The 14,796-nt window shown below is 39.9% G+C and overlaps 1 protein-coding gene across 1 annotated transcript in view; it reads right to left on the reverse strand.

The window, feature by feature from the left end:
* Positions 1-14,796, reverse strand: part of ELP3 (elongator acetyltransferase complex subunit 3) — an 88,632-nt gene that overhangs the window by 39,691 nt on the left and 34,145 nt on the right. The window contains exons 8-9 of the mRNA XM_005857883.2: positions 12,671-12,797; positions 5,168-5,361 (exon numbers count right to left, since the gene is read on the reverse strand). Of these exons, the coding sequence (XP_005857945.1) occupies positions 5,168-5,361; positions 12,671-12,797 (321 nt within the window). The remainder of the gene's footprint in view (positions 1-5,167; positions 5,362-12,670; positions 12,798-14,796) is intronic.

The following is a 14,796-nucleotide window of genomic DNA, read 5'->3' on the forward strand; positions in this document are numbered from 1 at the left end:
TTATACTAAGAAACCTAGAGAATAATCTCAAAGTTAAGTAAATTATCAGTCCCACAGCACGAAACTCTGATATCACAGCCAGATGACTCTCCACCAAAGGCATTTATTGTCAGGAACTGAGTCATCACCATCTTCAAACAACACACTGTCCTCAAACTCACAGAAGACATTCCTAACTACACATTTTTAAGGAGATTTAACCTATTTTACAGTATGTATTCCAGTAAGCTCTAATTCACCCACACATCTGTAAAGTAATAAGAGTTTAATGTTAAGCCCACAGGAACCCTTTCAAAGATGGGTGTCCGCCCAAAATGTATACGCACTTTAACAGCGGATAGCTCAATTTTGAAAATGAAGTGTATTTTAATAAAGACTGCCTTTATAATTATTCAAAGCGTGTGTACATTTTGGGGGAACACCCTATGTAGCACGCAGTTGGCCTTCTGGAATTACAGCCGGGAACTCTGCTACAGGCTGACTTTCCAGAGAGAGATCTGTGGTGGGGTCATGCTAGGAGAACTGAGTACAGGGAGGTTTCTTTAGCTTCATGCTGGTTCTCCATGATCATGCCTTTCTCAGCATACAACCTTTTGGCTATATAATGTGCATGTTTGTTTTTTTTTTAATATATTTTATTGATTTTTTTACAGAGAGGAAGGGAGAGGGATAGAGAGTTAGAAACATCGATGAGAGACAAACATCGATCAGCTGACGCCTGGGCAGCTCCCACCAGGGGTGTACCCGCAACCAAGGTACATGCCCTTGACCGGAATCAAACCCAGAACCCTTCAGTCCGCAGGCCGATGCTCTATCCACTGAGCCAAACCGGTCAGGGCTAATGTGCATGTTCTTAATTCTTCCTGTCATTACCCCTTTACAATTTTTCTATAGAGACTATATTTGCTGCTGTTTTCTTGAAATCCTCTTGGGATAATGTCCCATAGTGATATTTCATAAAGTCTACAAAATTAAGCTTTTAATGTTATAGCAATGCCTCTGTTGCTTTTGACTCACTGATTACAGCAGTAAGAAATTTAAAGCTCAAAATGAAGAGGAGGATGCAAATTCCCCATCTGATTGCCTGTGTGATCTGTGCCTTGCTATTTCTGATAAGAAAACTTTGATGTCTACGGCTGTGAAATTTCTATCCTGTGATATTTGTTACCATGCTGGGAGGTATCATCTTTTGGTTACCCTGTAATGTAAGTGCCTGACATTAAGCTTTTTGATTGTAGTATGAGCGCTTGACATTTTAAGTTTTTTACTGCCAAGGCATCCATTTCCGAAGGCATCCATCCTGAATAAACGTATGTATGACAGCTACCAGCAAAACAACCACACAAGGAACTAGGCTGCCCCCACTCATGAAGTTCACTTTTCCAGAAAGCCCTGGGTAACCCGGATAACTGACCATTTGAGTAGCCCCATTTCTCCCTTCCTGCACCCTAATTCCCTTTCTTATTATTTAAATTAGCCAATAGAGAGTGAATCCATAAAAACCTAGGCACCCCACCCTAGAACCCTAACAAAGGCAGAGCTCTAGGTCTGTGCTCTCTCCCATGCCCCCAAACTTGCTGTGTACCCTCAAGGACCTGTGAGTGATAAATCTTGCTCCTCAAAGTTCCCTGATGATTTTGGTGCAGCGCATCCTGCAGCCATAATAGAAAGCCTGGGGCTGGTCCTGCCACTACATTAACCTCCCCCCAAGCCCCTGCCCCAAAGTGGGGTAAATGTCTGTGCCGGCTCACCACAAGTAATCAGGCCAAGCAAGTACCTCGGGCAATCCTAGCAGACAGCATCACTATCAGCAGGCGGAGAGCCACGCGACAGTGATACTGCCACACTCTGTTCCTGGGAGGTAGTATCTTCACTGTTCTCTGGTTGCCCCAGTCAGTTAAATGCAAATAATCTTTTTCTTTTGTCTTTGCTAATAATACTTATTGCATCTTTATTTTCTATTGTATTAATTTAAATTTCTTGAAACAATCTTAAAGTTACAGAAAAAGTCCAAAATGCAGTACAAATAATTATTTTCCTTAACTATCTCAAAGTAAACTGGAAACACAATGTCCCAACACTCCCAAAATATTTTAAGTATTTTCTACAACAAGGATATTCTCTTATATAGCCATAATACGACCACCAAAATCAGGAAATTAACACTGACACTTCGCTACTGTCTAACCTTAGACTCCATTCTAGCTTCACCAGCGTCTCAAGATCTTTGTCCTTTACACCAGAAGGATCCAGGAAAACCTTGCGTTGTATTTAGTTGTCATGTCTCCTTCAAAATGGAACTCTTCCCTCGATCCCCTACTTTTGAAGATTATAGTCCACTTCTTTTCTTAGAAAGTTCCTCAGTTTGGATTTGTCTGGTGTTTCCTCATGATGAGATTCAGATTATGGAGTTCTGGCTGAGTAATACAGAAGTGATATCCGGTGGCACACAACCAGGATTTGTACTGTTCCTAATAATATTCACATTGATCAGCTGCCAGGCTTCTCCATGGTCAAGTTACTCTTTTCTACTTTAATTAATAAAGACATTGTGGGAGGTACTTTGAAACAATGTACAGTCAATTCTTATTATTTGTGGTAGTTATGTTCTAAAAAGTTGCCATGAACATTTAATTAGTGAATATCATAACATTGCTCCTAGAGGAAATACAGGGTTAGGATCCTATGTGCAACATTTTCATCAAATGATCAATACATAACTTGTTTTATACATGTTTCTGTGTCGGGACACCATATATATTGAACTTGAGGCCAATGGTGCTATAACTCACGGCTGAATGAAGCTTATCTAACACATATTTTCTCCATAAGGCACATTGTAGTCTGCTTACACTTAGGAACATTACACAACACTTCATTACCACACCTGGGGTCATTTTAAACAGTACAGTCACCAACAAACAGCATAAAAATGCAAAATGTGGCCATTAAATAAACACACACACACACTTCTATTCCAAAACACTATGGAGAGTACATTCTAATTATCTCCTTAAACCTAGCTAGCTCCCATTATCCTTAATATTAGGGCATACCTATAAGAACAACCTTCTGCAAGTAACCAATCTTTTGCTGCTGTCCTCTTCTCTGCACCCTCTCAGACACATCCTCCTCACCCTGCTCAGCTCTGACAGCCTGTGCCAGATCAGCCCTCCGCGAGAATGCCCATTTTACCACATTTGGGCTGTCAAAGCCTGCACCACAGCACTGCCTCCTTCACAAGAACACGCTTCTTTCTCACCCAGCTCTGGCCCTGCAGCTCCCTACTTCTCCAAGTGAGATGCCTGCATTGTGCAGCACCTCCTTATGTCTTCTGAACTCAACTGTTCCGGAAAGGTAGAAAAAGGGGGAGGACAATGCAAACAATTCCGACAGCTGAATTTTCTACTCACTATTTCCTTAGTATCTTTAAGTATTTTAAAATACACAGATCATATAGGCAATTTAGATCCTTAAGTTTGGCCAATAACTTCTTTATTTTTAAGTAAGTTCTTATTGATTTTCAGAGAGAGGGAGAGAGTGATAGAAACAACAAATGATGAGAATCATCGATCCACTGCCTCCGGCACACCCCCGACTGAGGATCGAGCTCGAAACCCGGGCAAGTGTCCTGACCAGGAATCGAACCATGACCTCCTGGTTCATGGGTTGATGCTGAATCCCTGAGCCACACCGGCCGGGCAATTTGGGCCAATAACGTAAAGAAGTTAAGAAGTTGTGGCAGAAGTATGGTGTAAATGTCCTTTGACCTTTAAGCAACTCCATTATTTTAAAGCCTTGGTAATTTTCCTTTGGTTGGTGATTCTGCCTGTTCACAGTAGTCATTGTTTTATACTATTAGTAACACAATTTTTGTGCTCAGTGGATACTAGTTGCAGTAGAAAACTGTATATGTATTTGCTGTCATCTTTTGACCTTATACAGTAATTCCCCCCTTATTCGAGGTTCTGCTTTCTTCAGTTTCAGTTACTTGCAGTCAACCTCCATTCAAAAATATTAAATGGAAAATTCCAGAAATAAACAACCCCTGAGTTTTAAACTGTACGCTGCCGGTGCCATCCCCTTCCTCCCAGGACATGAGTCTTCCCTTTGTCTGGCATATCCACGATGTACACGCTGCCCACTCACTAGTCACTTAGTAGCTGTCTTGGTTATCAGACTGACTGTCACACTGTAGTGAATATGTTCAAGTAACCTTGATTTTACTTAATAATGTCACATTCATGTAACTTTTATTACAGTATATGGGTATAATTGTTCTATTTTATTATTGTTGTTAATCACTTATTATGCCTAATTTATAAATTAAACTTCATCACAGGTGTATATGTGTAGGAAAAAACAGTATACATAGGGTTCACTACTATCCAGTTTCAGGCATCCACTGGCGCCTGTGGTCTTGGGACAAATCCCCCGCAGAGAAGGAGAACAGCTGTGTCTATAATACAGGAATCAGGCAGCTTTTGAAAGGGTTGTGGAAATGTGCCCAATGACCAACCAATACAGGAACAGTTTTGTTAGGATTGTAGATAAATAGGTAACTGTATGGCTTCTAGAATTTTTTCAATGTTATATTTCCAGTAAAAAAAAAAAATTCTTAGAAGGCCCATAACTAAAAATGAGATAATTTCTTTCTCCTATGAAAAAAACAGTTGATTTCCTTCATGCCATCAGGAATATGTCACTCTTTCTCCATATTTACATTAATATCTGCCAACAATGATTGTTGCTACTCTTCGTTTTACTTTCAGAGGCTCTGGGCCAGGGATAACAGACACGTGATCACACCTCCAGCTCCCACACCGACTTCTGCACCTGACCGAAGTTCACCAGGAGAAGGAAACCCTGATCTAGATCATCCGCTCCAGGAACCAGGCACCATACTTATTTATCACCTCATGACTCCACGTCCTGGCTCATGGATGAAGGGAAAGGGGCATACTTGAATAAATATGACACTGGCAAAGGGGCTTGGACCTGGTTTCCTTTCATTTCTATCCCTCTCTGTTTATAGATAGCATTCTAGGTGTCCCTTTTTTTAATTTAAAAGAATTCAAACCTCTCCATATGAAAGCAGACTATTCTCATTAGAAACTGTGAACAGAGTAGTCACCGATTATTTCTGGCATAAAAGGTAATACACTACCTCTGCACGCGGTACACTCGAGTCCATGGAGGCACAAGGGCAAGGATCCGAGCCACCAATTCGATCAGGTCACTAGGCGAATAACTCTTATAGCGTCCTGATTTCCACAGCTCATAAAGCCCAGTTCCACGAATCACCAGGGTCGGGTAAAGTTTTAAACCATCGGGACGAAAAGCAGGGTTCTCAAAAAACTCCTGTGAATAGAGAACAGAAGATTACTTCTCCATTAGTTACGTAGAGATTACGCATGCAAGTTTCAAACCTGGGCCAGCTTCTCTCACATACCTGCCTGGTCCTTAGAATGCCTTTCCTTTCCACCCAAGGAGGGGATGCAGACAGAACAGGAATCCATTATTTTTACAGCCTCACTAGGGCAAAGCATGTTTGCTGGACCCAAGGCCCCTCATCACAGCCCCTGTCCATTGCTGCAATGTCACCGCACGCCACTCTCACCACCTTGCCTTTTCGCCCCTACAAAGGCAATTTTCTCTGCCTGGGAAGTCCCTCAATTTTTCTTCATCTAGTTAATCTTCAGGCCTCGGCTTAAATGTCAGTTCTTCAGAGAGGCCTTCCTGACCTTCAAATATAAACTGCCTGACTTAAAAAAAAAATCCTATCGAGTTCTTTATTACCACTTTCTTAACATCATCATACTGACAATTTATCCAGTGCCTACCTTCACCGCTAGACTGTATAATCTTTTAATAATGAAACGTATTGTGCCAGAGATCACCATCTGGCCTGCAAACCTAAAATGTTTACTATATGGCCCTATGCAGAAAGTGTACCGATCCCTGGATAGGACTATTTTGTCCTCAGACCAACTGGCACCATTCCCAACCTGGGACATACACTCTCCATTTGTTATCTGGACACTGAGCGATACATCTAATTCATCTACTGTGACATAGCCATTTCCTGTACTATATCATCCCAGCTGGCTGCCTTATTTCTTTATTTGGGATGTAGCAGGAAAACATAAGGCAGTCTCCCTTCCACGACTCTGCACTCCTAATGTGTTCTTATCTTGATTTTGCAGGATATATGGTGGAGGAATGAAGGTGGACTCATACAGTTCCCTTCACCCCCACCCTAGCTTTAGCATCTATTCAGCCAGCAGTACCATATCTTCTGAACTGTAAAATGCTTTTTATCTTGTGCTCTGTTATTCCTGCAGAGCTATCCATTATTTAACTTGCTTTACAAAGAAATACAACTGCAGGGTATTTGATCTCTCTCACTGATTTGTCATATTCTTAAAATGCTATATTCTTTGTGCACACTTTGGTCTTAAAGATATTCCCCTGTAATATTTATATAGTAAAGATTCATCAGGTCTTTAATAAATATTCTATAGCCATCCACAAAGAGCATGCATGCAAGTCATTCTCTTCCTAGTTTGATTCCGTATTGAAACATGGGGTTTCAGAAAAGAATTTCTGAAACTTGTATAATAAATTTAGGAGATATATGGGCTGACATACTCCTTTAAAAAGAATAATAGGTAAAATTGGTTCTAGATTTCTGGTTAAACACTAAGAATTTAAATATGTGTTTCTTTCCTTCCAAAACCATGCTAAATTTTTGTTTTAATTTCAAATTTTTAAAATTGATTTTAGAGAGAGGAAGGGGAGAGGGGGGAGAGAAGGGGGGGGGGGGAGAGAGAGAGAGAGAAACATTTATCAGTTGCCTCCGCACACGCCCCAGCCAGGATGGAACCTGTATCCTGGGTATGTGTCCTAACCGGGAATCAAACCTGCCCCTTTTTGGTGTGCAGGATGATGCTACAACCAACCAAGGTCTGGAAGACCAACCAAGGCCTTCCAAAACCATGCTAAAATAACAGGAAATAATACAATTTTTTAAAGTATAAATCAAAGGAGACAGGAGGGGAACAGGTGATGGCAATACATTTTTGAAAGACGGAAAATGGATGGAAGATTGGTAAATGACTTTGCCAGTGACGTGAACTGCAAATAAAGTATCTGTAAAGTGGGACAGATACTAATGAAAGGCCAGCTCAGTCACACCCGCGTCCCAGAAAGGTTCACGGATCACAAGTACCAGGAACTGGGCAGGTGGGAGAGAACACTTGATCAAAATCTGTACATGAAGGGATTTGTCCCTTTCCTTATCCCTTATCACCTTCCTACAGGCAGTCGCCTGATTTTCGCTGGAGATCCTGGAAAGCCTCTGGACTCTGAGATTTCAGGTACAAAGGAAGGCCTGAGTGAGGACCCAGAGTGAAAACAGGGAGATGAAGTGAAGGCCAGCACGCTGACTGGTGGACTCCCTGCTGCAATTTCCTGTGATGTACGCACAACACCCACTCCCAAGGAGGAAGCTGGAGAGTTATCTCTGGATCAATTAAATGGCTCTAAATAAGAGCTCCATATACTGACATTTGGAAATTCCCTAAAGAAAGGAGAGCACATTACATGAAAATCCTTCAGTGAGGCATACTGGCAGCTAGCTACAGAGAGCTTGCAATCTGGTTTTTAAGCCCCTCACTTTCAAAGTATGACCATTTGGCTAAGGATCATTAGAAACTAGAAGCCTAGAACATAAAAAGCAGACCAAAACAAAGAGAGAAAAAGGAATTGGGGGGAAAGCAACACATAAAGGAAAATAAAACATAAAGAAAACAACTATAATAATTCCATCAGAGAGAATAAGAAAAGACATATTAATCTGTAAAACAAGAACAAGATACTAGAGAAATCAAACAGCCAGCATAAAAGAAAGAACTCTTAGAAATGAAAACTATAACAAAAATCATTTAATAGAAAGGCTGAAAGATAAAGGTGAGAAAATAAGAAAGCAGAAAAAAAGGCAGATAAAACTAGAAAAGAATTTTATATGATCAGTCTGGGAAATCCAACATTTCTTAGTAGGTTTTAGAAAAAGAACATAAAAAAATGAAAGGGGGAACATTATCCTGTACAGTTGGCTCTTGTATCCGAGGATTCTGCATTTACAGATTAAAAATATTCAGAAAAAAATGTTATGTTCTTACTGACAGGTACTGTATTGTTAGGCCTACAATGGTTGCATCTGTATCGAACACGTACAGACTTTTTTCTTGTCATTATTCCCTAAACAATACAAATATAACAACTATTTTCATAGCATTTACATTGTTAGGTATTATGAGTAATTTAGAGATGATTTAAAGTAGATGGGAGGATATGTGCATGTTATATACAAATACCACACAATTTACATAAGGAACTTGAGAATCTGCGGATTTCATTATCTAGAGGGGTTCCCTGAACCAATCCCCCAGAATACCAAAGGACCACGATAATACAAAGAAAATTCCCAATGACAGGGTCCTTTAATATCAAACACAATTAATTTTAAAACTCTTGCCAAAATATACCTCTGTGAAATTGCACTACATATGGGATAAAGAGAACTTCCTAAAATATCTGTGTGGATAAAAAACCAAATTATATACATTATAGGATTCAGGAATAAGGAATATAAGATTAAAAACAATATTGTGGTTTTTAATAAAACATAGGTTTGTTGGCTATTTGAATTTCCTATCTGTGAAGTATCTGTTCAAGTTTTTCTGCTTATTCCCCTACTGGGCTATTTGTTTTTTCTAATTGATTTGTAGAAATTATTTCTTTTAAGGCAATTTATAAATTAATTTTGCAGAGAATTTTTCTTTAGGGAGGAATCAGATTTCTCATTTTAGCTCTTTTGTCACTCATTTGCTAGGATGCAGGTAGAAAAGGTATATGGTCTGCTCATATTCCCTGTAGGTTTCTCTCAAGATTACAAACAAGCAGATAAATCTATTTACATGAAGGACTGTCTTTGCAATATTATTATTAAACTATTCTTTACAGTAGTTGCCCCCCTTATCTGTGGCTTCCCTTTCACTTACCCACAGTCTGAAATTTTAATGGTCTGAAAATATTAAATGGAAAATTCCACAAAACAATTCAATAAACAATTCATAAGTTTTAAACTGCTTGTTGTTCTGAGTAGTGTGATGCCATCTCTCGCCAAGACATGACTCATCCCTTGTCCAGCATGTCCACTGTATACAATGCACTCCCATTCGTCACTTATTGGCTATTGCAGTTATCAGATCAACTGCCAGGTATTGCAGTGCTTGTATTCAAGTAACCCTTATTTTACTTAATAATGGACCCAAAGTGCAAGAGTAGAGATGCTGGCAATTAGGATGTGCCAAGAAGCCGTAAAGTGCTTCTTTCATATGAAAGATAAAAGTTCTCTACTTAATAAAGAAAAATAATCATATTCTGAGGTTGCTGAGACCTATCTGTGAAATTGTGAAAAAGGAAAAAGAAATTTATCCTGGTTTTGCTGTTGCACCTCATACTGCAAAAGTTAGGTCCACAGTGCATAATAAGTGCTTAGTAAAGAGAAATTTGTGGGTAGGAGATATAAAAAGAATGACAGCAATGTGCTGTGCAAGAAAGTACTGGGGCTACACGAAGACTCCAGCAAGGGATCCCTTAAAATGAGTAACTAAAGCCACGGTGTGGCTTGGTTGGTTAGGACATTGTCCCATGCACCAAAGGGTCTGGTGTTTGATCCCCTATCAGGGCGCATATGTGAGGCAACCAATCAATGTTTCTCTTTCACATTGATGTTTCGCTCCCTCTCCCTTCTCTTTCTAGAATCAATGAAAAACACATCCTCAGGTGAATATTAAAAAAAAAGAATGACTACATTCACATGACTTTTATTACAGCATACTACTATAGTTGTTCTATTGTATTATTAGTTACTAGAGGCCCAGTGCACGAAATTTGTGCATGAGTAGGGTCCCTGGGCCTGGCTGGAAATCAGGGCCGATCTGTGGGGCAACCAGGGGACTCCCGCTGGCACCTGCCTTGGCCGGCCTGGCACCACCCACTTGCCGGCCCCACGCCCTGCCGCCGCTGGTTGCCTCCCACTGCAGGGCGACTGGCAGGGATATTGGGGAGGGGGAGAACCCCGCTGAAACCCGCCTTGGCTGGCCTGGGGCCTGCATGCTGGGGGCAGCTCCTGCAACGAGCGCCTGCCCCCTGGTGGTCAGTGCATGTCATAGTGACCGGTTGTTCTGCTGTTCCGTCGATTTGCATATTAGACTTTTATTATATAGGATTGTTAATCTCTTACTGTGCCTAATGAATAAGTTAAACTTTATCACAGGTACGTATGTGTAGGAAAAAACACAGCATATATAGGGTCCAGTACTATCTGCGGTCTTGGAAGGTATCCCCCATGGCTAAGGGGGAACTACTATATTTTGAAGACACTAAGGAAATGAACACCGAGACTCAGATATTCGCTATTATTTGAAACATGACACATTTTTTCCAAAGGCACTTAAAATTATGAATGCAGGCTATCCCACTTGCCCACCTAGGAACTGTGTTAAAGAAAAGTGTGTTTCAGGTGCCTTTTAGGTATGGAGTCTGAGTTCCTGGCTATTAAACTACTAAGGGGGTATCAGCTTCAAAATCTATTACACAGCCAATAAGGGGGAATCAGTAACAGTGACATCTGTGAATTAATGCTGTCTTATAAACAGGCTTTCAGTTGTAATTCACTGGCTTAAAAATAATAAACTTTTTAAAAGGAAAGTATTATTAGCTTCACAAATAAGGCATGGTAAATTCTATCTTTTATAAACAGAGCAAAATAAAAGTATTTCTGCGGAGGAAATAACTTGATATTTTCATCATCTTCTCTAAAAGGTTATCCCTAAGACATTCTCTATCTATGGATCTGAAGAAAAGTTTTGACCAATCTCGTTTCCCAAAACAAAGCTAACATGGATTAAGTTAACATACGATAGAGTAAAAAGGAAAAAAAAACCCAAAAACACACACAACCAAATCCCAGAACTAGGTATTAAAATTCAAATAACAGAAAAGTATAAGAAAACAGTATTTTCTTTCACTTATTAATGAAATTCTAAAAGAGAATGGCAGTTCTAACCTTAGAAGTGTCTAAAGGAATCATCAAGCAAGTAAGAAAAAGATCTGAAAACAGGAGCAAAAGTAAAAGACCAAAGATAGGGTAGGGAAAATATTTGTAAAAAATATAAAGAACAATTAAGTCCATAATGTCCTTACCTGGGTGTTCATCTAAATTAATATTAAAAATATTCATATCCAATAGAGTCAGAGGACAAAAACATACCAATTCCAAAAAGATGAAAGAAGTATAATTATTAGATATAAATTTTTTTTTTCTAAATATATTTTATTGATTTTTTACAGAGAAGAAGGAAGAGGGACAGAGAGTTAGAAACATCAATGAGAGAGATCGATCAGCTGCCTCCTGCACGCCCCCTACTGGGGATGTGCCCGCAACCAAGGTACATGCCCTTGACCGGAATCGAACCTGGGACCCTTGAGTCCGCAGGCCGACGCTCCATCCACTGAGCCAAACCGGTTCGGCAATTAGATATAAATTTGAAAAATATATTACTACTATTATAAAATGCAAGTTGAAATAGCACTTTTATCCATCAGGTTAGCAAATATAAAAATATTATATGTACATATACATACAGAAAATACATAAACAGGAGACAACCTTTTGGGGGAAAAGATAACCCTGCTGAAATGAGTGTAAATTGTTACAACCCTCTAAAAAGCAAATAATAAATATGATGATATTCTTAAAGTATTAATACTTTCACCTGATAATTCTACCCCAGAAATTTATCCTAAAGAAATAATCCTGCCCAGCCCGTGTGGCTCAGTGATTGAGTGTCGACCCATGAACCAAGAGGTCACTAGTTTGATTCCTGGTAAGGGTACATGCTGAGGTTGCAGGCTCGATCCCCAAGAGGGGGTGAGTAGGAGGCAGCCGATGGATATTCTGCTCTCATATCACATTGATGCTTCTCTCTCTTCCTTCTCCCACTCCCCTTCCTCCCTCCCTCTCTCTCTCAAAATCAACAGAAACGTACTTTTTCTAAAAAAGAAATAATCCTAAATATTACACAAAGTTATAGGCATAAAATTGTTTACCTGAAGTATTATTTACACTATCAAAAACTGGTATTATCTTCAATTTTTTAAAATTTGGAAGTGATTAAGCAAAGTATGGCATATTTATTCACTGGAAATTAAGCAGATATTTCAGTATAAGCATTTTAACAGAGACCAGGATATAATAGGATAAATGCCTGTTATAGTGTCAAGTGAAAAAGCTATTAAAAGAATTATTTATCATATATATAACTGTGCCTGTGTGTATACACGTATAAACCATCTCATCCCCCCAAAAACCTGAAGTCTAACAAAATCCTAAAAGGGAGTAAATGAAAATGTTAGGGCTTTATTTGGTGTTGGGCTGTGAGTGACCCCTCTTTTTCTACTGTGTTCCCACTACTCTATAATGGGAATGCACTGTCTTTTTATGGGAAAAGTAATCAACAGTCAATAATAAAAAAGAGCAGAGAGGATAGAACATCGTGCAGGGGCCTTCTAAATTAGCCAGGTGTAAGGTGACACTTACTATAAACTGATCGATGTCTCTCTCGAGTCCCACGTTTGGCAGATCAGGCATCATATGAGCCACAACTTTGAAACCTGAATCTTTGGCCAGGTGGAATGACTCACAGACTGCCTTCACAGTGTGGCCCCTGAGGAGAGAAAATCCATGTTACACAAATAAATGGGCAACAGGTTAACACAAGGAACAGAGGAAAAACAATCTCTGAGACATGTATGAAGAATAATATAGTCATTTTTAATCTCCACCTCTGAGAAAGTCTGGAAGTAAATCATTTCTACTTATTTTTCAGATTTTTAAAAAAATTGATTTTAAAGAGAGAGGAAGGGAGGGAAAGAGGGAGTGATGGGGAGGAGGGGAGGGAAGGAGAGAGGGAAAGAAACATTGATTTGTTGTTCCATTTATTTATGCATTCACTGGTTGGTTCTTTCATGTGCCCTGATCAGGGATGAAACCCACAACCTTGGCATGGTGGGACAACACTCCAATCAACTGAAATGAGGCCAGGGCCTCATTTTTACTTTTGGGATATTTCTCAGAAATTCCCTTATGCATCCAATAAAGGTTCTGACACTAAAATTATTTGGTTTAGCAACAAAGGCAATATAAGCTTACCAATGTACATATCTAACTTAGAAACCAGATTAATGAGCTCAAAACCACGCAGAAGCAGCATCCTATTATTTCTTTTCCTTTTGAAATCTTTTGAAATGACAAAGAGGCAGAGAGAGGAAGAGAGGAGACACACACATACCTATATACAAAACATATTTCACTCTGCTGGGTTGGAGGATCCTTTAAAAAGTGAGAAGACATAATAATTTAGTGACGAGGCAGAATCATTTGGGCCAGGTGGATCGATCATCTTACCGTCTAGTGCCCTAGGCAAGTAGGAAGCAAGCTCTACTAAGAGTTTGGAGCTACCGAAGACTGAAGCCTGTGTCAATCATTTCACCACCAAAACGTTCCCATTCACCACCAAGCAATCCTGGAGACCAGGGGCTCCGTCATACGCGCTGATGGTCTCTTCCATTTCCATGGCTTCAACTTCTCACCTCACCTCTTTTTGCTAATAACCTCCCAATTCATGTGATTAGGCTGGACCTCTCTCCTGATACCACACCAGGATAGCCAATACTCTATAAAGCTGCACTGTGCAACACTGCAGTTCATTAGGGACATGTGGTTATTCAAGTCTATGCTTAAATTAATTAAAATGAAAAATTCCGTTCCTCAGTTGCACTATCATATTGGAGAGCGCAGGTAAATAACATTTCGATCATTACAGAAAGTTCTGTTGGACAGCCTTGCTCTAAAACAAGCTTCAACTGGATGTTCCACAAATATCTAAAACTCAGTATTTGTAAAATGAAACTCATCTTTCCTCCAAGCCCCCTCTTCTCCCCAGTCTCTCTTACCCTCATTTCCACTCAGTCACCAAACACTGTCATTCACTTTTCAGGGCATCATTTCTTGATTAAATTATTGCAATAGCCTGTTATCTGGTCTTCCTTCTAGCTTCTTCTTAATCCATCCCCAAACTGTGCTCCCCATAAAGTAATATTTCTAAAATGCAGATATGCTTGTATCACAACTTAGCTTACAACCTGTCCTTGGGTTACAGCCCAAACTTCAAAGGCTCCTCATAATTTGGCCCCTCTGGCTACCTTTTCAGTCTCACCTCTTACTACTTTCCTACCTCACACTCTACACCTCTAACCAAACTAAACCACTCTGAATTCCCTAAATGTGTCATGTGCTCCCATCCTCAGCAGTTTGCGCATATTTTTCTTTCTGCCTGAAATAATTTTTCTCTTCCACATCTAAGTCATACTCTTCAAGTTAGATATCAGCTTAGATGTCCTTTTCTTCAGAAAGCTCCCCTAATTTTTAAGAGACTTTTCATCTCCACAGGTTCCTCTCTAGCACAGCTCTCCACTCCTGCAGCAGTCCAGCCAGTGCTCCTGGCTAGTCTTCCCCTACAAGAATGCATTCTATTTAGGTTAATCTTCTCAAGCCTGACACCCATCAGAGTCTTCCCTGTGCTCAAAAAGACTCAACAGACCTCTATTACCTATCAGAAAGACCCCACCCTCCTTAGCCTGGCATCCTTCTTAGTTGACTCTAAG

This window comes from Myotis brandtii, unplaced genomic scaffold, assembly GCF_000412655.1.
Source record: "Myotis brandtii unplaced genomic scaffold, ASM41265v1 scaffold1148, whole genome shotgun sequence".
Lineage (NCBI taxonomy): Eukaryota > Metazoa > Chordata > Mammalia > Chiroptera > Vespertilionidae > Myotis > Myotis brandtii.